This window comes from Cavenderia fasciculata, assembly GCF_000203815.1.
Source record: "Cavenderia fasciculata unplaced genomic scaffold Scf_EU5ZYIE01EUG8B-5, whole genome shotgun sequence".
NCBI lineage: Eukaryota > Evosea > Eumycetozoa > Acytosteliales > Cavenderiaceae > Cavenderia > Cavenderia fasciculata.
Genome location: NW_004457642.1, coordinates 807,137 through 834,438, shown reverse-complemented (window position 1 = coordinate 834,438; position 27,302 = coordinate 807,137). Strand labels below are relative to the sequence as shown.

The 27,302-nt window shown below is 33.0% G+C and overlaps 11 protein-coding genes across 11 annotated transcripts; 2 read left to right on the top strand and 9 right to left on the bottom strand.

The window, feature by feature from the left end:
* Nucleotides 1-187: 187 nt before the first annotated feature.
* DFA_09757 (ankyrin repeat-containing protein) lies at nt 188-1,042 on the bottom strand (the record flags this gene model as incomplete). Its single annotated transcript, XM_004352358.1, has 1 exon — nt 188-1,042. The coding sequence occupies one exon, from the start codon at nt 1,040-1,042 to the stop codon at nt 188-190; it is 855 nt and encodes a 284-aa protein (XP_004352410.1).
* A 403-nt stretch (nt 1,043-1,445) lies between these two features.
* On the bottom strand, nt 1,446-1,962 carry DFA_09756 (uncharacterized protein; the record flags this gene model as incomplete). The annotated part of the gene is made up of 2 exons (XM_004352357.1): nt 1,446-1,673; nt 1,924-1,962. The coding sequence occupies 2 exons, from the start codon at nt 1,960-1,962 to the stop codon at nt 1,446-1,448; spliced, it is 267 nt and encodes an 88-aa protein (XP_004352409.1).
* A 712-nt stretch (nt 1,963-2,674) lies between these two features.
* Nucleotides 2,675-3,932, top strand: DFA_09755 (superoxide dismutase; the record flags this gene model as incomplete). The annotated part of the gene is made up of 4 exons (XM_004352356.1): nt 2,675-2,882; nt 2,995-3,203; nt 3,298-3,483; nt 3,582-3,932. 4 exons carry the CDS (start codon nt 2,675-2,677, stop codon nt 3,930-3,932), a joined length of 954 nt encoding a protein of 317 aa, XP_004352408.1.
* Nucleotides 3,933-4,195: 263 nt separating this feature from the next.
* apm2 (clathrin-adaptor medium chain AP-2) lies at nt 4,196-5,753 on the bottom strand (the record flags this gene model as incomplete). The annotated part of the gene is made up of 4 exons (XM_004352355.1): nt 4,196-5,074; nt 5,153-5,247; nt 5,319-5,581; nt 5,680-5,753. The coding sequence occupies 4 exons, from the start codon at nt 5,751-5,753 to the stop codon at nt 4,196-4,198; spliced, it is 1,311 nt and encodes a 436-aa protein (XP_004352407.1).
* Nucleotides 5,754-5,968: 215 nt separating this feature from the next.
* Nucleotides 5,969-8,570, bottom strand: scfd2 (Sec1-like family protein; the record flags this gene model as incomplete). The annotated part of the gene is made up of 4 exons (XM_004352354.1): nt 5,969-6,747; nt 6,821-7,424; nt 7,494-8,220; nt 8,287-8,570. 4 exons carry the CDS (start codon nt 8,568-8,570, stop codon nt 5,969-5,971), a joined length of 2,394 nt encoding a protein of 797 aa, XP_004352406.1.
* Nucleotides 8,571-8,803: 233 nt separating this feature from the next.
* On the bottom strand, nt 8,804-9,763 carry rps3a (40S ribosomal protein S3a; the record flags this gene model as incomplete). Its single annotated transcript, XM_004352353.1, has 2 exons — nt 8,804-9,584; nt 9,756-9,763. 2 exons carry the CDS (start codon nt 9,761-9,763, stop codon nt 8,804-8,806), a joined length of 789 nt encoding a protein of 262 aa, XP_004352405.1.
* Nucleotides 9,764-10,173: 410 nt separating this feature from the next.
* Nucleotides 10,174-11,898, bottom strand: DFA_09751 (adenylate kinase; the record flags this gene model as incomplete). The annotated part of the gene is made up of 1 exon (XM_004352352.1): nt 10,174-11,898. One exon carries the CDS (start codon nt 11,896-11,898, stop codon nt 10,174-10,176), a length of 1,725 nt encoding a protein of 574 aa, XP_004352404.1.
* A 127-nt stretch (nt 11,899-12,025) lies between these two features.
* DFA_09750 (uncharacterized protein) lies at nt 12,026-13,697 on the top strand (the record flags this gene model as incomplete). Its single annotated transcript, XM_004352351.1, has 4 exons — nt 12,026-12,045; nt 12,312-13,180; nt 13,272-13,503; nt 13,580-13,697. The coding sequence occupies 4 exons, from the start codon at nt 12,026-12,028 to the stop codon at nt 13,695-13,697; spliced, it is 1,239 nt and encodes a 412-aa protein (XP_004352403.1).
* A 122-nt stretch (nt 13,698-13,819) lies between these two features.
* On the bottom strand, nt 13,820-21,821 carry DFA_09749 (protein phosphatase 2C-related protein; the record flags this gene model as incomplete). Its single annotated transcript, XM_004352350.1, has 8 exons — nt 13,820-14,223; nt 14,296-15,675; nt 15,754-17,880; nt 18,467-18,526; nt 18,666-18,747; nt 19,239-19,360; nt 21,076-21,115; nt 21,228-21,821. The coding sequence occupies 8 exons, from the start codon at nt 21,819-21,821 to the stop codon at nt 13,820-13,822; spliced, it is 4,809 nt and encodes a 1,602-aa protein (XP_004352402.1).
* Nucleotides 21,822-22,109: 288 nt separating this feature from the next.
* DFA_09748 (uncharacterized protein) lies at nt 22,110-23,995 on the bottom strand (the record flags this gene model as incomplete). Its single annotated transcript, XM_004352349.1, has 3 exons — nt 22,110-22,125; nt 22,185-22,754; nt 22,803-23,995. 3 exons carry the CDS (start codon nt 23,993-23,995, stop codon nt 22,110-22,112), a joined length of 1,779 nt encoding a protein of 592 aa, XP_004352401.1.
* A 361-nt stretch (nt 23,996-24,356) lies between these two features.
* DFA_09747 (uncharacterized protein) lies at nt 24,357-27,046 on the bottom strand (the record flags this gene model as incomplete). The annotated part of the gene is made up of 5 exons (XM_004352348.1): nt 24,357-24,389; nt 24,762-24,781; nt 25,171-25,190; nt 25,342-25,515; nt 26,973-27,046. 5 exons carry the CDS (start codon nt 27,044-27,046, stop codon nt 24,357-24,359), a joined length of 321 nt encoding a protein of 106 aa, XP_004352400.1.
* Between the last annotated feature and the right edge of the window lie 256 nt (nt 27,047-27,302).

Here is a 27,302-nt window from a genome sequence, read left to right as displayed (position 1 = left end):
CAATTGAGTGGATCAAGAAATTTTTAAATAGTTATTTGTGATATTAAATTTATTTATTTATTTATTTAATTATTTAATTATTTTAAAACAACTAGAGAGTTTTTGTTTATCATTATTATTATTATTATTTCTTTTTTTTTTTTTTTTTAAATGGTTCTTTTTCTTTTTTCTTTTTTTTATAATAAATCTAAACCTTGTTGGTTTGTTGATTATTAAAATAAGATTGATTGATATTATTATTTGTACCAAAATGAAGATCATTGTATGATTTGAATGGGAACTGTTGTTGTTGTTGTTGGGAATCCCCAACAAAACCACTGTTGCGAACACACTGTAAAAGATAATCGGCAACTTGGTTGTGACCATTGTCCTTTGCTTCTTGAATCGCCGTAACACCATCAGAGTCGACCAACTTGAGATTGGCACCACTTTGAACAAGAATCTGAACACTCGAAAGATCTCCCAGCTGACTGGCGAGATGCAACAATGTCTCACTATCCTCGTTGGTGGCATTGACATTTGCTCCATTCTTGATGAGTAACAAGAGTGAAGCATGTTTTTGCTCACGAACAGAGTAGTAAGATGGCGTTTCACCTTCTTGATCCTGTACGTCGACAATAGCACCAGCTTGTAAAAGTAATTGTTGCATGTTGATGTTGCCCATTGAACTGGCAGTGTGGAGTGGGGTGGATTGGTTGATATCGGTGATGTTTGGGTTGGCACCCTTAAACAAAAGATACTGAACATAGACCATGTTGTTATCGGATACGGCGAGTTGCAACAACGACAAACCTTGTTGGTTTTGAGAGTTGACGCTAACACGACCAGTATTCAATAAGGTGTCGATCGAGTTGAAATCCTTTGCGTTGTAGAGTTGAGAGAAAATGTCCATAATCTTGAAAGACTCTATGACAAGAGGGGGCTGTTGTCTAATGTCTCCAAGTGGGACACCAGAGTTGCCCATAAGACTGAGATTACCCATTTGAGAGGTAGTAGTTTCCATTAATACAGGAGATACGGCAGTAGTAGCTGAAGATGACATCTTTTTTAAAATAGAAATAAGTTGTTGAGATAAAGGTTGATTCTGTTGTTGGAGAGGGGGGGTTGACTGTTAGGTTATTGGTTTGGAATATAAATCCTTTCTTGGTAGAGTGTTGTTGGTTGGGGGGTTAGGGTCTAATGTGCTGTTAATTCTATAAGTTGAACTTCTTCTTAACTAATATAGTAGTCGTTTAAAGTGTTTTCAAGATTAGATTATTATTTAAATAAATAATAATCAATGCCTGTGAAGATCTTGAAACACCTTTTAGTTGTACTACTAGAGTTAAGTATTAATTTAAACTACTAGTTTTTTTGTTAATTTTAAAAGGAGGGAGGAGTAGGGAAGGGGATGTTGTTGTTGTAGTTGTTGCTTATATATAAAAAAAAAAAATGATACGATAATCTTAATCTAGAGTTATATAATGAATGTATAATCTAAACTTCTTCTTTTTAACTGTTGTTGCTGTTGCTGCTGTGTTGCTGATTTGATAAGGTAGAATACTCTGTTTTGAGTTTTGTTGTTTTGTTTGTTGCTGTTGCTGATGATTTACTAAAATGAATTGAATATTGCCGGTTCTTTTCTTTTCTGCTGTTTGTTTTGTCACACGTTTCTTATTGAAAAATTTAATTTGCTAAAAAAATGAGAATGTCAAGAACAAATTAATATAATTGTGACAACGATACTTTTTTAGAATAATAACTATGATTATTACTATACATTGAACGGATAAATACCTTTGTAGCTGTTTCCTTTCTTGCTATGTGAGAGTGTTATAATAATTGTGTTTGTTTATTCTTTGTTTGAGAATAAAAAAAAAGTTCAAGTTGTTGGTGTGTTGTATTTATTATTCACAACCTATTTTTTTGTGGTTGGGTAAAAACTGGAGAAGTGAGAAAAAAAGAGAAACATTGGAATCCCATTCTTTTTTTGAACTGGTAAAGGAAAGCGCTGCTGGCTGCTGCTTTTCTCAATCTCATCACAAGGCGGGTAATCAAATGCACATCGGAGACTGCTCACAATGGTGCGAGTAGGGAAATTTACTAAAATCTTTCACTCCTTTATAACCATCAACTGACTCTTCTCTCCTCTCCCAGTCATTTATTACAAACAACTCTAAAAATATAATACACTACAGGAAAAGGTTATGAATACAACTATAGCGATGACACTTCAAGAAGAAGTGATGACTTCATTCATCACATTTTAACACAAAGAAAGGACATATGATACTCTATTATTATCGCGTGTTATGAACTGTATAGTTGTGAGTTTTGTTAACAACAAAACAACAATGAATTTAAATTAAATAAATGATTTTTGTTTTCTATCTATCTATCTATCTATCTTTTATGTTATTATCTTGTGTGATGATTTATAAATAAAAGAAATAGAGATAATAATAATTTTTAATTGATTGAACTTTGAATCTTGTGAATGAAAGTTGTTTGGTCTGCTTTGATGGGTACTCTCAAAAAAAAATGAAAGGTGGAATTTTTGTTTTTGTTTTGTTTTTTTTTTTTTTTTTGTTGAATTGATCATTCGTCTTCATTGCACCTGAATCAACGATAATATTGAGCAGTAGCAGCAGCAAGCACAGTTGTGTATAGTATAGTAGTATAGACAATAAGAACGATGTTCTCATCATTCACAAGATCAACAGTTTCAAAGCTTGTCAATGGCAGTGGTGCATCTGCTTTGATCAATGCTCGTACATACTATAGAATGCCATCAGTACCATATGCACAAAAGGGTCTCAAACCATTCTTGTCAGAGAGATCAATCTCTTTCCATTTGGAACATCACAAGACTGATATAGAAAAGGCAAATAATCTCGTAGATCGTAAGTCTTCATACAATCAACAATAGATAGATATAGATAGATCCAGTAGCAGAAGATGATAGTATTGGAATGATGATCATCATAACATATACTGATATATACTTTTAATTAGAAACACCATACAGAGATTTACCAATTACACAAGTATTAAGACAAGCAGGTGGTGACTCTGAAGAAGCACCATTCTTTAACTTGGCTTCATCACACTTTAATCAATCATTCTTTTGGAAATCAATCACTGATCGTATCACTGAGCCATCTGTTTTTATGCTCAAGGCTTTTAGAATGGACTTTGGTTCATTTGAAGAATTCAAGGCAAAGGTATGTTTTTTGAACTTTGGATCAATCTTTTTGAAAGATTAGACTAGACCACAGACAGTTGTTGTTGATCTAACATTTTTATTTATTGTTGTAGTTTTCAAGAAATGCATCTTCGATGAGCATGCCAGGTTATACTTGGTTAGTTTTCCGTGATAAGTCATTGTCAATCATTAATACTTTTGGATCAGGTTCACCATATGAATTGGAAGGTGCCTTCCCATTATTATGTCTCGATTTACACGAACGCGCTTATTATTTGGATTACCAAACAAACAAAAAGGTATAGATAGAAGAAATATTCAAAAAGTTTTTGGTTCAATCATCTATATATCATTCTTTTTTATCTTACCATCATCCTTTTGTTTCTTATTTCTTTAGAAATATATTGCCAACTTTTGGAATTTTGTAGATTGGGAGTTTGTAGAAAACAAATTCTTGAATGCATTGGTACAAGACAAGGATCATAAGCAATCGATTGAACAAGCTCTCGTTGAGGAATACGAAAGAGAGATGTATGCCTTTGACAGAGACCAACAATCAGAAAAGGATGCCTACATTGAAAACGCAAAGAAGCAGACTGAACAAGCTCTTGCCAACAAGGACGATATCGATTTCGACGATGATTTGGAACAACAACTTGACAAGGAAGAGTTGGATGGTAGATTCGCCGTTGAAGAAGAAACTTCTGAAGATCTCTATTCTGAAGATGATTTCCAAATTAAAAAATAAACTCACAATTCTCTAAACCTTAATAATAATAATAATAATAATAATTACCAAAAATATAAATATAATAAATTTAAAATTAAAACCAAAAAAAAAAAAACTATAATATAAATCTCTCAATTATTTTATTATTTTTTTTCGATTATTTATTATTTATTTATTCATTATTAAAAGTGTACAATTTTTCTTTTTTTTGTTTTAGAGTTTAAAATATATATTTTAAAAATACATTTTCCTTTTTTCTTTTCTTTTGCATTGTTGGTTTTTTAGATACGATTTTGATAAGTACCAGCCTTTGTTAGATATCTAACCCATTTAATTGGAGTGTAACCACTCTTTTCTACTACCTTTAGGAAACGAACAAAGAAACCAGAAGCGGTAAACATTGTAACTTGGAATTCCATTGAAATAGGAGGTCTTGACCAAGCCTTTTTATCGAGATTGACTGATGCCATCAAGTCGACTTCAGCACGAAGGGTGAGTTCAGTATCACCTGGGAAACGACGAATACGCCAGACGATGGCATCTTGTTCTGGTATATATTTGGCCTTTCCAGCTGCAACGACAATCTTGCAGACAGCCGTATTCTTGGGTGTTGGAATGATGACCTTTACGTTGGTGCCAAACATCTTTGAACTGAAATTTGATTTTACAGTTACACTTGCTTCAATTCTGGTTCTACCCATCTCCTTGACGATTGGGATTACCTTGAATGGAAGATTTATATGTTCGGTGGTACGATACTTCATCAGTTCAAATTCTCCATCGGGGGGAATAAAACTAATGGTACGGTCGGTATCGAATTTACCCAACTTTACGCATTGATGGAATGTTATATCGTCTATTTCTACACCGTTGGTTCTTCTGGCTCTTGGGGCAGATGCTGGTGCACCCTTTTCTCTGTCCATCAATACCTTATCGTTCATACCAAACTTGCATTCTGGCATACCAGAGAGATAACATTTCATCATTACCTGTCCAGTAACATCAGCTCTCAATATATTTCCTTCGGCTGACATTAATAAATTGACACTCTCTACAACATCAATATATATTTCATTTCTCTTGTGTTTAATATCTGGTGTTCTCCATGGTGTTGTTCCAGTTGCTTGAATTGTAATCTTTGATATTTTATCTTGTTTCAACTAGAAAATAAAGGATTAGTACAAATAATAATTGTAAAGATTATAATATATATTTCTTCTTTTTCTTCTTCTTTTTACCTTATCAATAGATTTTAATTTTCCTTGTCCTTGTGTAATATAAAGTTTTAATACATCAGTTGAACAATTTTGTGGATAACCAAAATCCAATATTTCTAAAATAAAATAATAATGATTAGTTTATCAAATACAAATATAAATCAATCTTATATATATATATATTTACCATCTAATAATTCATAGACCAAAACAAAATTATTTCTAATAGAGTCTTCATCAAAGTTATCAAAATAAGATTTGAAAATGTCTACAAGTTGATGAAGTACTTCAAAGACTAGACATGCATTTACATTTTGTCTGGTGACACCTACAACATAGATACCACCAACTTTGATATACATAAATGATGTAGATCCAATTAATTTTACTGGTGATCTATTCTCTTTTGAACTAACAACTTCTAATCTAAATGCATTTGCTACACCTCGACTTTAATAATAATAATAATAGGGTTCAGGGATAAAGGAGTAAAGAATAAGAAAATAATTCTACTCTAAACTATATGTATTTTATATATATTTGCATACCTAATGTCATCTCTGTAAATACGTGATATGAGTACTTCACCTTTACCATTCATAAGGAATAGAGCTGAAATCATTCTCCTCTTTTACTATTATTGCTTGATTGATTTAATCAATCAAATTACTATACTATTCAATACTTTTAACAGTACTGTCTCTTCTTTCTCTGCTACTACTAATTAAATTATATTAATGTTGCTTGATGAAACAAGTGAAGTCATGACCCAAAGTTTTTTTTTTTTTTTTTTTTTTCATGGGTTGTTCTGTGGGATGAATGGAATTAATTATTTATTTATTTTATAGAATCTAATAAATAGGATTGTAAAATATTGTTTGATGTTGAAATATGACTTGAACCAAAGATAATTTGATGGTTGTAAAATGGTGATGTAGATTGTTTGGTTGATTTGTCAATGACATCTTGACAATCTTTTAATTCTTGTAGTGTAATACCACCCATGACATAGACAATAATCTTTCTATTATCCGATACTTTGTGTATTTTCTTGGTTCTTCTTGTCCATCCTCCAAACAATGATCCAAGTTTGGAAGATTCTTCATTGAATCTTTCTAAATCCTTGTTTTCACCTGTGCCTTGTTGTCCAATTATAGCTTTGCATAAATTGACTAAAAGTGGTTGATATGTACTTCCTGTCATTCCTCCACTAACAAGATTCTTAAATTCTTTTAATGTTTTTCTACTTGATCCTAATTGTAAAAGTACATTTAATATTTCATTTACTTTGTTTCTTGTTGCATCGTTGTTGTTGTTGTTGGTTTCTGAAGAATCTGAAGAGTCTGAATCTGATTCATTTTCATCATCATCATCAGAATCAACTTGTGATTTTTTAGAAAGTGATTCTTTTTCTTTAATGTCATCCAATAATAATTTTAATATTTCATTATTATTGTCACCATCTATTTCTATTTCTTTTTTTGATGCTTCTATTCTCTCGGATAAAGAGTCTACCAAACTATCAATATCCTCCTCAGAGAATGATTTATCTCCAATCAATGAGAATGCAAATATACAAAGATTCAATATTTCTGATATTGAATAATAACTTTTATCTAGATATATATGAAAGAAAGTATTAGTACTAATAATATGGGTAGTGATGATCGATCAGTTTGATCTACATACCCAAACTAGAAACTGGAGAATTAATAAAATCGATGATTTGAGATAATAAACTTTGTTCTTGATCTTCATCCTCTTCATCATCTTCATCATCTTGATTGTCATCATAACTTCCAGCACTTAATAATAAAATTCTTTCAATTGATAATAAATTATCCCAATGTAAATGTTGACTACATTGTAATGTTTGAATGATTGAGCAGATTGCTTGGATTGTATCAGAATATCTAAGTGATAGTCTTGGTGTAGCAGAGATAACTGATAACATTGTTTGGAGTGACTGTACACTCATTGCATTTGAGGAAGAGGTAAGAGTAGATACATCTAAATTTATATTCTCTTGTGCAATAATATCTACAACCTTTCTCTTTAGAATAGTAACTGCCTCTCTAAGAGTTTTTGATTGTAAACTACTCCAAAATCCATTCTCCTTTCCATTCATGTCACCATTGACCATACCATTGAATTGACCATTTTGATTGTTTACAAAAACTGGTGCTATATTGATTGATGGTGATGATGATGATTTACTAGTAGTCGAGATGGTATTAAATATTCTATCCAAAGCATTTTCAGAATGTGAACAAGGTCCTACCAAATCTAAATACTAAAATGTACATAAGTATATAAAACTTCATTTAAAGGTGAAGGGTTGCGTTAACTAAAGTTTACATACTCTATCAACTAGAACCAAAGAAATTGGATGATAATCTTCAGTTTGAACTTTGTTGGCAGTAGTAAGAGTTGAATGAATTTCAGAAGCTATAAATTGAGAGAATTGACCTAATGGATAGACACTTAGATCTTCACCAGTAACCGATCCCAACTTTTGATCAGACACAAATGACAATAGAGAATGAATGGTTTTATGAACATCTTCTTGCATGTCAAATGGTAATTTGTTTAATTTGATTTTTGATATTATCTGTTGTTCTTGTTGTTGTTGTGAGTATTGTTGTTGTTGTTGAGATTGTTGAGAGTATTGTTGTTGTGTCTGTTGTTGTTGTTGTTGAAGTAAATAATCATTAAAATAAAGTGGTGGTAAGAAACCATGTTGTAGAGGTATAGTAAAGAGATTGGCACCATTCAAAGGTACACTGAAATTGCATGTAAAATAATTGATCGATGACAGTGCATCAGGGTTGACATCGGTCAACAAAGAATGAAACTGTGTATTGAAATGATCATAGATTGAAGGTGATTGTTGTAGCACTCTAGATAGAGTAATAGGTGGTTGTGGATGAGTTACATGAGCAATTTCACTCATACTACAAAAGATCAAACTCTTGCACCAATCATATCGTTCCAATATCAATTTAATAGACTCTGCATAATCCCATATATATCCACTAATAAAGAATACAACTTTCCATTCTTCATCTTTATTAAATGTTAATATTAACCTATAAAAAAATAGAAAATTAGAAACAAACAATACTGCTATGATATCATATGATGATATTACATACTTATTTAAAGATGAATGATTTAAAGTAGTTTGTAATAGATTACAAGATTTTGATTTAAGAATGATATTATTCAAACCAATAGTAGTATTGATAGAATGATAAAAGCAACTATCAAGGAATAAATGACAATCTTTGATTTGATGTTCTGTCAATCTTTCAAATGTTCTTTTAAATGATGATAATAGTTTAATATTATTTTTATCTCCATCTTGAATGATATCATCATCACCATCATCATTAATATTATCATGATCTCTATTTGTTGTTGTAGTAGTTTTAACCATGATGATTTAATTAATTATTGTATGTTTGCAGTTATCTTTTAAATTAAAACATATGACTCATATAATTTTCAAGTTCATCTTTTGATCACACCCCTTTTTTTGATCAATTTAAATATACAAATTAATAAATAAATAAATAAAATGATATTTGATTGATTGGATTGATATATATATTGATTGATTTATAGTTAATTTGTTGTAGTTGATTTTCAAGAGGGAAAGGTTTAATTTATTTAGGCAGTTTCAACTGGGATACCGGTTTCTTCAGTGGCTGGAGCGGTGGCAACTGGGGCAGCAGCAGCTGGGGCAGCATAGGAGTTGCTGGCAGCATATTGTTCCATCAAACGACGACCGTCGACCTTTGGGGTCTTGAGTACCTTGACCTTACGGATGAAAGTGTTGGTCAATGGGTAGATGGTGGAGCACTCTGATTGGATTTGAGCAGAGATGGTTTGTTCAAGGAACTTCTTGGTAACTTGATTGATATCAGAGGTGGCGATGCTAGCGCTGATGATCTCGTGCATCTTCTTACGGATATTCTTGACCTTGGAAGTCTTGGCGTACGAGGTCTTGGTGACTTGGAAATCGGCACGCTTGGTAAAGGTGACAGCAAAGACACGGAGGGAGTAACCGTCGGTGGTCTTGACGTCAACGTAGACTTCGATCATGGTTACCCACTTGTGAACGAGTGAACGAGCCTTATCGGTGGTCAAATCCATACCGTAGAAGGAGGTGAGAACAGTCTTACCGTCGACTTCATCGGCTCTGAGCTTGATCTTACGGTGAACTTGTGATTCTTCACCCTTCATGTCAGCGAGTGAGACCTCAAAGACACGACCCTTCAAACCATCAGAGGCAAGCTTGGTACCCATGGTCTTGTTGACTGGGGTGTAACCAATAGAGTTGGCAGCTGCTGGTGGGAAGAAAACAGTTGGGGCTCTAACAGAGTACCATTCCTTACGGGTGAATGGGTCAATCTTCTTACCTCCCTTCTTTGAACCTTTCTTCTTTTTACTATAAGTTTTTAAAAGTAAAAGAGATGTTTGTTTGATGATTGATTGATTGATTGTTGTGATGAGAGTGATGAATGTAGTGAGATATCGTATGGAGAGGAGAGAATAGTGTTAGTTAGAAGGAAGAGTACTGGTATACCATCTTTGATTGGCTTTTCAAGTGGATACATGCTCTGACATTGTATAGATCTGTGTGTTGAACGACCGAGAAAAGGAAGAACAAAAACTAGATACGAGTCAGTAATAGTTGCTCACCCACCTCCGTGTGCACTCTCAGCCTGAGCTTTGAAAAATTGTCAAAATTAAACTTAACTTTTTGTTTTTGTCATAAAATTAATTGCCCGCATTAATCGAATTAGATTGATGAGACATGTCTTGTCAACAAACATTCAAACTATTTTCTCATTTATCAAATATATAGAATATAATAGATATATTAGATATATATAGATTGAAAAAAAAGAGTTGTTATTATCAACTTGTTTGTTTGTTTGTTTGAATTAATACACATTTACAGCACAACATTCCCTATTCCTTTTCTCTCTCTCGTCTGGTCGATTTATTAGAGTTTAGTTTAGTTTAGTTTTTAGTTAGTTATTTGTTGGAAAAGTAGCTTGAGTATGAGGAGGTAGTGAAGGAGGACGAGTAGCAGTAGGAGGAGGAAGAGTTATTTCCTCTCGAATGGCAGGTTTAAGGAACTCAACACGGAAAGAGTATTCATTGTGAACGATGGTTTCGATTTGCATGGTTTGTGGATTGATTTTGTGTGGAATGTGTGTGGTACGAACGTCGACCGTCGCTCTAAACCCTCTCTCGGACAAGACATCCAATGCCATGTCGATTGCGAGTGGATTGGAGAATATACTGTTACTGATACGTGCAATGGCAGAGCCTGCGATGGCATGTCGTCTAATGGTTGGTATAAACTCCTTGTCAATGACATTGATGACGGCTGCAAAGAGATCGGTGTGACGGAACTGATAGTCATCCAATCGATTGACAAGATCGACACGGGCATGCACAATTATATCAGAGACGAGTGGAATGCGTTGCACCATATCATAGGTCTCTTCGGCGAGTTCCAGTGACGATTGATACTTGAACTCTTTGATGATACTTTGTTGCACCTCGTTGATTGATTTGGAGGCATCGATGATAGAGAATGGGAAATGTTTCTTTAGAGCTGTTAGTGTCGAGTAATGGTCTCTAAAGATTTTGTATCGCTTGCGAGCAATCTCTTCCGACGTGTCAGTATATCTTTCTTCGAGTAGTGGTAGATCTTGTGCCCGGAGACGCAGATTGGTCTCTTTGGTGATTTGTCCTCTTCGAATTTGTCTGTCCAAACTCTCCTTTTCCTCGATAAACAGTACCGTCACACGAAACACTGGACGTGGAAAACAACTTGACAGTTGGGTGGTAAAGTAATTCTTTCGAAGTGATTTCATCTTTTCATAGAGAAGAGTGAGACATTCCACCTGTGTATTGGTTCGTGGGAATCCATCGACGACCACACCCGATCGATATTCTGGCCGACGTAATTCCTCCAAAATAGTTTGTAGTGCAAAGGAGTCGCTGACCATGCCGCCAGTCGACTTGATTTTTTTGGCTTCATTGCTGTTGAGCAACGATGACATGACAATCGGCTCTGCAGTGATACCTCTAACCGATGAAATGAATGGAGTATTGGTTCCCTTTCCAGATGCTGGCGCTCCCATCAAAAAGATAATCTCTTGTGGGAATCGCATATTCTCCAATCCATGTTTATTCTCTAGTTTGTTCCAAACTGTATTAAATATAATGTTTGGATCTTTGATTTCCAAATCTGAATCGGAATTGGTAGTTGACTCTTTATTGTCTATAGTTGTAGTAGTAGTTGTTGTCGTTGTTGTAGATTTCTTTGTCTTTGTAGATGTTGATGAATCATCATATGATGATGAAGTTTTATTACCGCTACTACTATTCTTTTTTGAATGTTTAGAGGAGGGAGATGATGATGAAGTAGATGAAGTTGTATCGGTTGGATTTTTAAGAGGAGCCGATACAACATGTTCCTGATTATTATATTTGGGAGGTTGTGATGATGATGATGAAGAGGTTGAAAAGTATAAACAATTCGATCGATAAGTAGTCTTCTTTAAACAAGTGGTAGAAGTAGTAGTAGTAGTAGTTCTAATGTTACAATAGTTGTTATCATATAATTTAATTATTGTTGTCGTTGATGATAATGGTGATGATAATGATAGCGATGGCGATAAAGGTGATGATAATATCTTGGCCATCAGTTTTGTTGATGGTATAAAGGTTTGTTTAATCATATTTGCAGGAAGAACTAACAACTATACTTTTGCTCTGATGATGATGAAGATGATGATTGCTCTTTTACTTTAGTATTATTGGTTGATATTGTAAAATAGTACTACTACGATATAGTATCATTCATTAATGAATAAAATCGACAAAGAGTAATATACCCAACAACAACAACAATAACTGTAACTGAAATGCAAGCTGCACTACAAAAATTAATATTACAAAAAATATGAAATGACGCAAATTTAGAGGGAGGACGGTTTTCGAGCTATTGAAAGTTTAAGGTTGTTTCATTCATCCTGTTCCAAATAGCATACAAATAAATCTTTACACAAAAAAGATCAAAGGGAATGTTGAGATCAGTAGTAGTAAACATACCTTTATTGAATTATACTTTTCTCAAATCGATATCTTCCAGAACAACAAATGTCATTCAACAGATCAAACTTGATAGTTTAATATTACAACAACACAATAATAATAATAATATCACGAGATATTATTGCAAGAACAACAACAACATTACATCTAATAATGAAACAAAAAAGATAAAATATATAGAACCAGATGAAGAAGAGGAAGAGGAGGAAGAAATGTATCGCAACAAGAAAAAGAAAAAGAAATGGAGAGGACCTGTAGGTGGAGGATATGAATCATATAATTTGGAGTGGTATCATTTTAAGGGATTTGAAAAGATAAAGACAACGCCAACTGGAATCGCATCATTGGATTATAAACTATTAATTGGTGGTCTTCCATTCAATCATATAACAGAGTTGTGTGGAGACAGTAGTACTGGAAAGAGTACATTGTCACTGCGTTGGATGTCATTGCTACAGAAACAAGACAGTGATGCTGCAACTCTTTTGATAGACTCTGAAAATAGTTTTACTTCAGACTGGGCAACCAAATGCAATGTGGATTTGGATCGTTGCTATGTTGCTCACCCTAAAAACTCTGACGATTGCTTTGAAATTCTATTCTCTTCATTGGAAAAGAAACTATTTAAAATGATCGTCGTCGATAGTTTCTTTTCACTCATTCCAAATCCTAAAATATCCTCCAAATATTCTCTCTATTCTGACGATCCAAAATATACTTTAAACTTTGCATTGACCTATCTAAAATCTTTATTAAAAGATTCTGGTTGTGTATTGGTTATTATTAATCAATTAAGATCAAATATTATCAAACCGCCGAGCAGTACAATCAAGAAAATTAAAATTAAAGAAAGATTGGAATTACCAACAAATAATCCTACCATTGATAATCCTGATATTTCATTTGGTAAGAAAGAAAGAACGAAAGAAAGAAAAGAAAAGAAATCTCTGTGTTGAGCAAAGACCAACTAATATTGTTTGTTTATAAATAATAATAGCAAACTCTATAATAGATGGATTAACAGATTTAAAGATAGAGATACAAAGAGACAGATATCTATTTAGTAGCAATGATGACGAAGAAATATCAGGAATTAGAACCAATGTTTTAATCAAAAAGAATAGTTTACTCGCACATTCTGATAAATCCATTTCAACTTGTAAATACCATAATCAATTACTTGAATTTCAATCTTCTTTTGATATTGATTACATTGATTCTATAAATGAGTATGTTCAAAAAAAAAAAACATTATTATATTGTGATTATAACTAATAATTATTTATTAATTTATTAATTACTCAGCGATCATGAGATTATAGAACTATCGAAAACTTTAAATTTATTACCATCAATAACAGAACAACAACAACAACCAAACAAATCTATCCTTTTGGATAGAATAAAAAGTATAATTAATTAATTAATTAATTAATTAAGTTGATGTATAGTAATAATATAAATAGATACTACTACTATTTACTTTTTTTTATTATTATATATTATGATATATATAAGTTTAAAGAGTGTTTTGTGTTTTAGTTTCTAAACTTCATACATGACAATTGAAGAATGATCAGGTTTACCCATCTTTAAACTTCTAACACTATTGGCCAATTTTGAATAATTCTTTTTACATTGTTGGTAGGTAGAGTCGACTCCAATGTCAACGTCACCACTCTTTTCTATTTCCTTCATTTTGACAAGTGATCTGCTCATCTCTTCCTGTATTCCTCTAAAGGTTTGGGTCTTTTCTATACAATGGGTAATGATTGCTTGGCACATTGACTCACAGCTAACAAGTACCTCTTCGGGTTGTGACTTTAAAAAGGCTGTAATATTGGCTTCAATTTCATCTTTGGCACCTGCCTTTTTGTTTTCTTCAACTCCTTGTGTTGCTGGATTAATTGTCAAGAAATTATCTGTTACTCCATCAGATGCAATAAATACTAAAAAGAAAAAAGAAAATAAATATATTAATATTTAGTTGGATACGATAATCTTTTCTTTTGTCTTTTTACCTCTATCACCAGGATTAACCATGATTAAACCAAAATGAAGATTTTTAAGATGAGGTCTTGATTTATCATTTCTAGCACGGACAAGTTGTTCTTTGAGTTCTGGTCTTTGATCGGATGGATATTCACTAGCTTCATAAGGCCAATGTCTGTCATCACCACCTCCCCACATCCAACCAATCTGTCCACCTGCATCATTAAAATTTCTACTAGATTTGAAATTGGTCACTTCTGTAACCTTTTTGGACGTGGATGACCATCTAAAAGCTCGACAATCACCCACTGATCCAACCATGAAAAATCCTTGTCCTCCTCTTTGAGACGATGGTACAGATGATAGTGAAGCGGTTGATGATTGTGGTGATGACATCATCTTGTTTGTCAACAACATATCATTGGGTGATGGTGAAGTTGAGATTTTAGTTCCAACTGATGCTTTGGTATAGGTAAGAGTTGAACTAATTGAATAGTTTCTTGGTGGTGGTGGAGGTAATGGTTTGTTTGGTGGTAAGTATTTTGATAGTGATGAGGTTGATAAATTTTGATTATTATTTTGATTATTAGTATTATTTTGTTCTTCATTATTATTATTATTTTGTTGTTGTTGTTCTTCATTATTGATATTATTATTATTATTTAGTTGTTGTTCATCCTCTGATGTTACTACCAATTGTTCTTCATTATTATTATTAATATATTCATTGTCATTATAAGTTTGACCAATTAATTGATCAAAAACTCTAATTAAACTTGAATCAGTTTTAATTAAACCACTATCATTTGTAAAGTTACTACTAATCTCTGCCTCGGTTTCAGTTCTTGGTGAAATTGGTTGGTTTTCAACTTGTTGTTGTTGTTGTTGTTGTTGTAGTTGTTGATGGTGTTGATCTTCTTCTTCCAAGATGGCAGGAAGTGGAATTACACCTGCAGGGTTATAATCTCCACTGCCATCAGTTGTGCCAGTTCCAAAACTACTATCCATACTATCTGTACTAGATTGTATTGAACTTCTTCTACCACCTGCTCCATTATTATTATTATTATTATTGATATCTTGATCAATTGTAATTGGTTCTGATGATGATAACTTTGATTTTGATGGAATGGCAGGTAAGGGTCTAGTATAAGATTGTTTTGTTGATTTGTTGTTAGATTGCTCATTATTGTTATGATTGATGATAGGTAAAGTATTAAAAGTTTGAATAGATGATGGACCTTTTGTTTGTCCTACAAATCCAATGCACATGGTGGTTGCACCTTTTGGTTCAACATGAATCTCTTGTTGATGATAAAACTCGTCATCGATAATTCTCATATGACCCTCCAAAATAGAGTTTCCAATAATAGTTAATAAATCATTGGTTGTTGTAATTTCAATTGACCCTAAAAAATACAATCAAAATAAATAAGAAAATGAGTATATTTCTTTCTTTCTTTTCTCTTCTCATTTCTTTGACATACCTAATTTTTCAATATATTCATTTGCACCTAAAACAGCCAATGTTGCAGCACGATGTGGATCGGCACCAAGACCACTACCATCGGCAATAGTTAAAGCAGCCTTTAAACTTGGATGAGTATTTGAATTTAAACAAAAAGCATCGGCAAATGGTTCACCAGATCTTTCCTTTTTTTCATAGTCCCATCCATAGAGTGAAGAAATGATGGCTGCTCCCTTTTTATCATCCAATTGGTATACTGACATTGATGGCTTCTCTCCAATCAATTCTTTTGATATTCCAATTGCCCTTGGTTTTACCATTTGGAAGTTGCTCGAAGATGTATTATTATTTAGTAGTATATTAGTAGTAGATGAAGGTGATGAAGCAACAAAGTTTGGTAAACTTTCAGATGAAGAAGGTGATTCTGAAACTGAAACTGATACAGTTATTGATGGAGTTGGAGTAGTAGGAATAGTCGTCGTCGTAGTAGAAGGGGTATTGGTAATATTGTTGGTTGTTGTTATTGTTGGGATTGTAATTGATGCTGTCGATGTTGTCGTCGTCGTCGTCGCAGTCGTCGTTGAGTTATTATTATTATTATTATTACTGTTATTATTACTTTCACGATTATCATGATCATTTGGTTGATCAATTTTAACTCTACTACTTGATGAAGTTAGAGTACCTCTTGAACCACCAAGAGTAATTAAATTGGAGAGTATAGGAGTAAGCTTTTTAGGTGTAAAAAGGGGATTGTTTGGAATGATATTATGAATAGAGTTGGATGGTAGTTGAAGTGTAGGTTTTGAATAACTAGAATGAGATGAGGGTGATGTTGATACAACAGAAGGTGATTCAGAACAAACTGATGAAACAGATTCAGCAACAATCATTTCATCACTACTACTAGATTCTGGATGAGACGATGATGATGGAACCTCCATTGCCAATGATGACGGTGATGATGATACTAGATAAGTTGGATTGGATGGACTTCCAACCATAGGTGATAAAGATAATGACATTGTTTGTTGTTGTTGAGAGATAGAGGTAGTTGGAATTGTCAAGTGACCCATATTTAAATGTTGAAACAATGGTGAGTTTGATACTTCTGCACCATTTAGTTGTTGTTGTTGTTGAGAGAGTTGAAGATTTGATTGATTTAAATGACAAAGTTGAGAGGAGAATGAAGAGGAGGGAGTGACACCTGTTTGGTGATAATTCTTGTTTAAATACAACATTGGTAAATACATTCCTTCATTCTTTTTATAAGAGATGACTTGATTGTAAAAGAGTCTATCACTTTGAATACTATTAACAAAACTATACAAGGCTTTTTGAATGGATTGGGTGAGGAGATATTGCATGTCGGTTGCTGCTCCCCCAGATGGACCATTGCTACTGGCCGTAGACACCTTTTGGATGACATTATTGAAAAACTGGAGAATTGGTTGTTGCGTCGTCGTTGTGGTGGTTGACGTGGTTGTCGTGGTCGATGATGACGATGCCTGTTGCTCATGTGACTCTTTGATGAGTGATGGTAGAGATGATGTTGATGAGGCAGTCTCACTCGACATGCTCCCTGTACTTCCGTTGGGTGTCAATAGTGACATGGAAGTTGGAGGTGACGATGATACAGGTGAAGAGGTACCGAGATGCGGTGATCCATTGTTTGGAGTACCATTGTTACTCGAAGAAGCAGAAGAGTTGGGTAAAGGTTGTGCCAAAAGAAGTGTGCGAATATGACGAGTGTTTCTTCCCATTCCCTCCAAGAGAATGCTATAGACTACGATATGCTTTTTAATCTTTGTCACTGACGTGTAGGGATTGGTGTTGAGAACGGCAGAGATACGGTTGCTGTCGGAATCGATCGATACATAGATAGAGGTCTGTGATACATTGGAAAAGAGTGCTTGATTCGACTCTAACCAAACCTCTAGCACCGTAGCATTGTCTTCGATGATGGAATTCTCTGCATCCACTCCATTGTTGTAGTTGCCAAGTGTCTTTTTAAGGTGTTTGTTGTTACCCTTTCCACTTATACCTCCATTGATTGCATGTCCACTAATTGAATTGGAATCATATGTTATCTTTATTGGTGGTATTCCACCTTTGTTATCAATTTGATTCATAGGATCAAAATTGTCTAATTATTATTATATTATATATATATATATATTGTATTGTATTGTTTGTTTAAAAAGTGTATAGTAATAGTATTTAATTTGTAATGAATTAAATAAATGGATGGAGGATGATTTGGTTGTGGTTATATTATATATATAAATAGATATATAACTATAATCTAGATCTTCATATTAATAATATTATTAATAAATGGCTAATTTAATTTGTATTGATTTGATTTGGTCAATGTCTAAAAATAAATAAATAAATAAATAATAATAATAATCAATTAGTTTATATGTTGTTTGTTGCTATAAATATATTTATATTTAGAGTGAGAGAGTGAGAGGGAGAGATAATAAAACTAAATATATTTAACGATATCTTCGTAAATGTAACAAGAAGAAGAAGAAGGAGGAGGAGGAGGAGGAGGAGGAAAGTAAAGGGTAAGCTAAAAAGTGAGGTGGTATTGATTATTATTATTATCAGCTGTGTGTTTGTGTGAGAGAGGAGAGTGTGTGCTATTACTGATAGTTCTATTTTCAATTTGATTGACACATTTTGTTTGTTTGTACGAGTGTGCAATAACAATAACAACAATATACCCACTCTCTCTTGACATATATATGTATGTGATGTGGTGGTATTAATACCAATATTGCAATCTAAAAAAAAAAAACAATAAAATAGAGATGATGGTGGGTGATGGTCTATTCAAATATTTGATGGATGATGATGTGGCTTGATGAGTCTGATTCGATTAAAGGGGGGTAGTAGTGGCCCGCTGTTAGAGATATTTCATACACACACACATATGTGCTTGTTGTTTGTGCAAAAAGGTTGAACCTTTTTGAATGTCTCTAAGGCTTTCTGTTTGTTTGTGATGCTAAAAATAAATGTACGATATTCCTTGTTTGTCTTTTCTTGTCTTGTATCTAAGTCTCTCTTTTTTTCAATGATCTGATGGATAAGAGGATATCTAGATATTTTGGTGGGTACTAAATGAGCTCAGATTGATTGTTGATGACGAAAGTGATGGGTTGGATGGATGGATGGATAGTGTTGAACAACAGATATTTATAATTTTATAAATGGGATGGGATGGGATATCTTGAAAAAATAAAAAGACAATGGTGGTTTGGTTGTCCGCAGGGATGAGCCCCAAAAGTTAGAGAGAGAGAAGATGAACGAAGATGGTTCTCTTTTGAAAACCTAATAATTACAATCAGGGTGTAAAATAAACTAAACTAAACTAAACTCGTTCTCTTTTCTTTTGTTGATCAATTCTTCTCTTCTCTCTTTTGTTTGATTTAAAAACTATTTTGCTTCTAAACCCGATGATGATGATGCTGACTATTATTTGGTTGGTGCAATTACTAATTGTCGAATGTAATGTTGTTGTTGTTGTTGTTGTTGTTTGAAATAAACAGTAAGCTCTAAATAGACCATCATCACTTTAAAGGAGCCAAGTACAAAGAGGTAGAGGTATGATACCCCTCCTTTAATTTAAAAAAAGAATCGATTGTTGGTTGGAGCGTGAGTGTGTGTGTTGTTGGGTGGGGTGGGATGGTTTTCAAGGTGATGGTATCCTGGGGGGTGACGATGGATTGATGGTTGGATGGAACAGTCAATCAATCAATCAATCGCCGCCAATCGGTTTGGATTTACTTTATCCTTCTGTTGTTGTTGTTGTTGTAACAATTATTTAATTTCACAAATTCTGTTGAAAGTAAATAGGATGATGATGATGATGTTGGATGTTGGTATTTAATTCGAATCGATCTAATCATTGTTGGGAAGTGGTGTGGTGGTGGTGGTGGCTAAATGGCTGTTTTCCAATGGATACTTTTAAAAGTTTAAAGGAAATTTGATCAATCCATTCATTCATTCATTAATTTATTTACTTTTGTATATGTGAGTAGGTGTATGTGTTGTTGTTGTTGTTGTTTTAATGAATATTACTAACTACTTATTATTATTACTACTTTTTAAAAGAAAACTAAAAGAGGGTACTAGTGGTGACGGTTGGGTTTGTTTGTATATAAATTCAAACTTTTGGTTACCTACACTGGATCGTGTCGTTGTTGTTGTTGTTTCTTTGGTGTGTGTGTGTGATTGGTTTGTGATCCGATCCTCCGATGAGCTAGCTAGCTATATTTCTAAAGCGACACGTCAAACTCGTTGTTGTGTATATATATATTCTAAATTTAAATTATTATTGTAATCTTATCTTATCTTTTGTATCTGCTCTGTCTATCTTATCTAGTCGCGTGATTATTTTTAAAAAGGTGATCTCACTGTTGTTTTTTTTTTCTGTTGTTATTCTATAGAGAGAGAGAGAGAGAAAAAGATATAAATATATAAAATAGAAATAGCAACAACACAATACATTGTCAACAACGGCTACGGCGGAGGCGGTGATGATGTAGCTGCGTGTGTCCCTTTGAAAATAAACATTATTAAGGAGGTGGGGCATTGACATCATCAAAAATGTATTAGGGTCTCTTCCCATGTTTCAGCGAATCAAACTTTTTCAAAAACACCACTTTTGTTTTTTTAAAACGTCACTGCTACTGCTGAAACTAATCGATCGCACTCTTTCCATAGCACAGAGAGGCAAGAGGCCAAGTATTTTCTATTATTTTTCACAATCAATTTCAGTGTATCAGATCTGAGACACCATCGGATGCAAGGCAAGAAAACACATTTAGTTTCTCGTTATCTTGTTGGCGGTCTTTTTGGTAAAAAAAAGACGAAAATACTCTTAATTTTACTAGATCACGCAATCGATTAAAAAGGTTTAGTATTGTTTGTACAATGCAATGAATTTTAAGTAGAACTAGAGTATTGAATGGTAGTTGATGAATGACTTTAAAACAAACAAAAATGTGATATAGTTGTTCATCTTTCCTCCCCACCCCTTATATCACGATTCTAGAGTCGGTACGATGTAGTAGATCTTCTCGTGGACCCAGTGTACCCTAGTTGCTCAAACTTTGTATCATTACAACAAAAGTCCAAGCAGCTTGGGGAACAACCAGGCCACAAAATCGTGTACGTTGACTAGATACAGACGAGGAATCCTCATGGTTTTCCCTCACACAGAGGACAGATCCGAAGAAAAAAAAGTACCTAAAGTATAATAGAGCAGCTTGGATGAATTTTAAAGAAATGATTATTAGTAATACACAGATAGAGCTCTAGATAAAGATACTGAATAGAAAAGTTGAAAAGACCAAAACTAACCACAACAACTTTATAAAAAAAAAAAACAAATAATCGAAATATAATAATAATATGAATTTTATTTAATTAAAATAAGAATTGTTGAAAAAGAAATAATGAAATGATAAGAATGAATCCAACTTTTAGTTGATTGGATTGGGATTTCTCCCATTGGTCTTTTCTAACAAGGCCTCCTTCAGAGGAATCTTTTGTTCCAGATGTTAAACCTGATGTATTTGGGATTGGATTACCACTGCTAGATGATGATGATGATGGTCCAGGTGATGTACACTGTACAACCTTGTCACCAAAGGCTCGAACCTTGATAATAAAATCACCACTGGTTAAAAGGTTTGTGTTTTTGATATCAAAGTAAATTGCATCTGTTGCACATCCCCACCAATAATAAAAAGGATTATCGTCTGTGGCCGTTTCATGTGTTTTTCCGTTCATTGTTAGATCATACGACTCTGGGGCTGCAGCACTGGCAATGGTGAGACTATTGTTATATTCGATAAAGTCACTATTTCTGATGACATGAAAAGACTCGGTATTTCCTTTTGGTATTTGAATGGTGTAGCTCAAATAAGAGGAGCTGGTCTCGAGAACTGTATACCATGAATTACCAGTCTTTTTATAAAGTTGTAAATTGGTAGCAATTCCAACATTAAAAATTGAAAATAAAATAAATAGAATTGAAATGTTGATTATGATGGTTGTTAATTTGTTATACATTTAATAAATATATTTATAGATTTGTTGAAAATGTCTATTGATTAAAAGAAAGATGGGGAATGATAATAATTAAAATTTAAAACCAAATGCTATGATTGAAAATTGAACAGATGAGAGAGAGAACCAAATCATATTGAATATTTTTGATCCCTCCCAATCAACCATCACACATACATAACAAGATCAATCATTTAGATGATGGTTGATGAGGAGGGGATTAAAGATTTTATACCATGGTGACAATGGAATTGATTGAGGAGGGTTCATTAGGGGTTTTTCACACACCACTCATATGGGAACGGTCCTAAATTAACTTGGAATTAAATAAGGTATGGTTTTGATTTTTGATTTTTTATTATTTACAATTCAGGAATGGAAATACCCATATCATATTTATCAGCAACTACTGTAGTTGTTACTGGTAATTTATGTTGTTGTTGTTGTTGTTGTTGTTGGAATGATACAATTTCTTTGATTCTCTTGTTATTTATAAAGAGCAATCTATTATCGTTTTTAGTTGTAGTGGTTGGTAGTGTTGGTAGTGTCGTCGATGATGATGATGGAACATGTACAGTCTTTTTCATTTTAGTTATTAATATCTTATTATTTACAATGGTTGCTACTCTTGGTGATGATGATAAAGAATGACTATTTTGATTATGATTATATTGGTTATTTTGATTTTCGTTGTTGGCAATACCAGTTGAACATAATATCAATGTTGAAGTATTGGATGAAGGTGTAGAGGTGTTTGGTGTGGTTGTGGCAGATGACAATGGAGATGATGAATCGTTGTTATTATTATTATTGTTAAAGTGGTCATATTTACGTTTATATATATTGTTTGGTTGTGTTGGTGTTTGGACCATATTTGGTGAAGTCGATGGTACTGTCGATGACAATGGAGAAGATGATAAATGAATATTATCTTTTCTATTTTTTAATATATTATTCTGTTGGTTATTGTTGTTTTGATTATACATGTTATTATTATTATTGGAAATAATGATAGTTGTTGGAGATTTTTGAATTACACTATATGATGATGAAGGTGAAGTTTGAATAGTAGTTGATGGTGTCGATGGTGTTGAAGATGATGATGATGATGGTGATGATGATGAAGATGGTCCAAATGTAATAATAGGTTCTTCTTTTGTTGTTGTGTTGGTAGTAATTGTTGGAGTTGTTATATCTGGTTGTTTTTCAATATTATTTACATTATTATTATTTATATTATTGTTATTTGAATCATTTACAGTTTTTTTAATAGTAATCAAGAATGATTTAATATCATTTTCATCAAGATATAATTGATAATCCATGACTGTTAGGAATTGAATTTCCATTTGATTCAATCTTTGTAGTGGAATACCAAATATCTTTGAAATGTATTTGTTGACAGACATTTTCTCTTCGATCCACATTTTAATACAAATCACAATACTGATGGTTAATATATCGACCAATGTAAGTGGTGGTAGTGATGATGTAGTAGTACTACTACTACTACTACTAGAGGACGTGGATGATTTGGGATTTGTTGTTGTTGACATTTTCTTATGATTACGACGAATATATAGCTCGGCATAGAATAGACAACTAATAAATACAGAGGTGAATATTTGTTGTTGTTGTTTGGTAGAGGTTGGAGTGGTGGCTAGTTGTTTGTTGGTGTTTTCGTAGCGCTTGCAATTTTGAACGTGGAAAAAGTTGATGACACTGGTGACAATGTCGACCAATTCGACTATATACGTCTCAATGTCATCTAGTTGTGATTTCTTTGATAGAACCTCTCTACTATAGGTGTAGGTGGTACTGTAGAAATGTGAGGCCGAAGGATATCCTTGTTGTGAAATATTACTGTATCGGTACGATGGTAGCGGCGCTTTGGGTGATGGAACAAAGGCATAGGTGTTGGTGTTGATGAGTGACAGCGTTGGAATGGCTGTCAAAAGTGGTGCAGATTCACTTTTAAAGATCCATGTCAGTATGAGACGACACGCATAATTTCGAATCATCATATTCTCCAAATCATCATTATATCTTTGAATTAATATTTTCTTTGGTGAATTTGGTACCACATGATTATTATTTGTATTATTGGTGTTATTAGTGTTATTGTTGCTTGTACTAGTACAAGTAATACCAGTATGACCTGGTATTGTTCTTGTCATTATATATATTGGTGGGTGGGTTATAAATAAATAATAAATAATTGATTGATTGATTGATTGGGTATTCTCGGGAACTCTACTTGTAATAATAATAAATAATAATTTTAAAAATAGGGTTAATAAATAAATTAATTAATTAAAGTATAGTCGAATCGATTTAAAATTTATAATATTATTATTATTATCGTTGTTGTTGTTGTTGATGAAGCCAAATAAATATAAATATAAATAACAGATAAAATAATAATATGATATGTAATTTGGGGATGATTGTATGACACAAACAATAATAATAATAAATGTAATATTGATTGTTAGAAATCTTTTATCTATCTCTATCGTCCTTCCGTCTGTCTATCCATCACTTATCATCATCATCATCATAATGCATAATCTAAATATCAATCAATTATTTTGTTTGTTTGGTGGGTGTGCTACTTTCAAAGATGTGTAATGTATTTCCTTTTTGTTTTGATAATAATTAAAGTAGTTATCACTATACAGAGAGAGTAATTGGAATGGAATGTTTTCAATTCCCATATTTTGATTGAAATTTTGAAATAGCAATGTGATGATAAAAATGATTGGAATTATAAATGTCATCATCATCGTAACCAATCAACTTGTATTCCAGATGAATGAATGAATGAGTGAATGAATGGAAAGACGGACGGATGTTTAAGTGGTGGTAGACGTCTTTTGTCTTGTCGTGTGGTGTGCGTGAGGTGTGAGTCGTAGTCCTATTAAGAGTGGGTGTAATAATTACATAAAAGAAGTAGTATACTACTAAAAAGAAAAAAAAAACTAAACTGTTATCCGCTTCCACTTTCTCTATCTATCTATCTATCTATCTCTTCTCCAGAACTCTACTATTATGTAACTTTATCAAAAAAAAAGAGCAAGATAGATCGATAGACTCACATGATTGATGTGTAGTGGTAGTGGTAGGTGTTGGATAAAAATTAACCCAAACACAAACACATTGTTGACTCTTGAGGGGGAGGGGTGTATCTTTTACCAAATTTACCAACATAGTGTATATGTGGGTGGGATGATATCACTTGACATAAATTATGGCATGGGGGTTGGTTGATTGATTGATTGATTTGAGTGATCATGTGTGGTGGTGGTGGTGGGTGATCAAGTTTTTGGGAGGTTATGGTTTTGTGATTTACTTACTATTGTTGTTGCACCTCTAATAGTAAAAACTATTCAAGAATGATTACCTATTAGGAGATATTATATGGTAGTGGTACTATATTATATTATATTATATTATATTATATGGTGATGGATGGCTATATATATATCATAGAGAATTGAATTAACTAATATTAATATTATACAATAATTTTAAAAAAGGGGGCTTTTGTCTACAAATTAGAGGTGGGTGGATTGTGATGATGGAAATGAATGAATGAATGAAACTTGATTCCCTACTACTATGATTATTATAATAATAAAGGAATAGTAGATAGATAGAAATATCGATCCACCTGCTACTACTGCTACCAATGCTACTGATAATATTAAGATGATATGTTCCAACACAAACAAACAAACAAATAAATAAATAAATAAAATGACTTGGAAATTTAAAAGTAGTAGTTGATTTGACTAATGGATGATAATTTTAGTTTAGTTGTTCAACATATTGATTGTGTTAAAGGGTATTAATCGGTTAGGGTTATTATTATTATTATGTAGAGTGTTCACAATCATCATACACAAATTATTGTTAATATATCATTAATCAATAGATGTGTAGAGATGTTTGGTAGTTGTTGTTGTTGTTGTTGGTGGAGGTGCTACTAGATTATGCTAATACAGTCTAGTCTGTAGGACTGCTGATGATCACGATCACTTGATCACCCCATTTATTCTATAGCTAAAAAAACATCAACACCAACAACAACAACAACACAACATAACGTTTTAACATTAAAACTAAAAGAATAGCTTCTCACAATTATACAACAATAACAACACGCACACACAATAATAATAAGAAGAAGTGCGCAACATTGGCAACGACAAACTGAAATTCCCAATCAATGCATCCGTGTGCATTCAAACAAAAAGTGTGAACAGAATAAATAATAATTATCTGTACCGTATTTTTGATGTTGATGCTGTCGTCCAGAAAGTAGATAAATTATGTGTGTGTTTGTGTGTGTGTATACAATGTGTGCTTTCAATGTCCCTGAAAATTTGATTTTGAATGAGAAGACATTGTTTGAATCTGGGTTACGTGTGTCAATCAACCAATACGTATATATATATATTTATGTGTGTCTCTTTAAAAAGAGTTGGTGGCAACTTGTAATTATGATTATGGATGGCGCTACCTGCCTTCCATGATCATATGACCCCCACACACCCTTTTGAGGCCAATGCCAAGATGGTATTGGTAGGTTGATAGGTTGATAGGTTGATAAGTACTATAGTCTTAAAGTACCCAATCTTTTACAATAATATATACAAAACATTGGTTTTTATAAAAACCTTCATCGATGATAAGAAACACATACATTTGAGAGGAAGATATATATATGTATATTATATATGAACCGATTGTTTGATTGTGTTTTTAAAAAAAAAAGTGAGAAGAAAAAGATAAGATGATGATTGGTGATGTTTAAGGTAGGATGTCTATGATACGGTGCAGTGCCGCACGCAACAGGACAGACTACGGCAATCGTTCTCCTTTCCCGATTGAATTTTTGAAAAAGTTGGAAAGTGCGAATTTGGCAAGACCGACAATGGGATACAACCAAGGACCTTGGCTTCCAAAGATAGAATAACACAAAAAAAAACATACAATAATTTTGTCAAGTGTTATAACATTATAAAAGTGATCTTACTTTCAAAAGAGGTAGAAGAAAACAAAAGTAAGGAAGGTTTTGTAATTTAAAAAATATCAAATATATATAAATGAATGTGTAGGTTGGACAAGAAGAAGAAGAAGAATGCAAACAAAACAAGAAAGGAAAAAGAGGTGAGACCACAAGAGGCACTGGCAGCATGTCCATCATCATCATCCAAACACATTATAATTATCTTTAATTATTCGCCATACACATTTATATACCCTAAACCACCAACTACTACTACTACAATAGGTGTTGTCGATATGATCACTTGATTGTGTTTGTGTGGTGTGGGTGTGTAGGAGGAGTGGGTAGGAGTAGGGTATATTATTATATTATGATTGGTTGGTTTGAGGAGGATGGATTGTTAGAGGTGGTTATTATTGTTGTTGTTGTTGGATTGAGAAACACTATTATCCATATTTTTAAAAATGGCT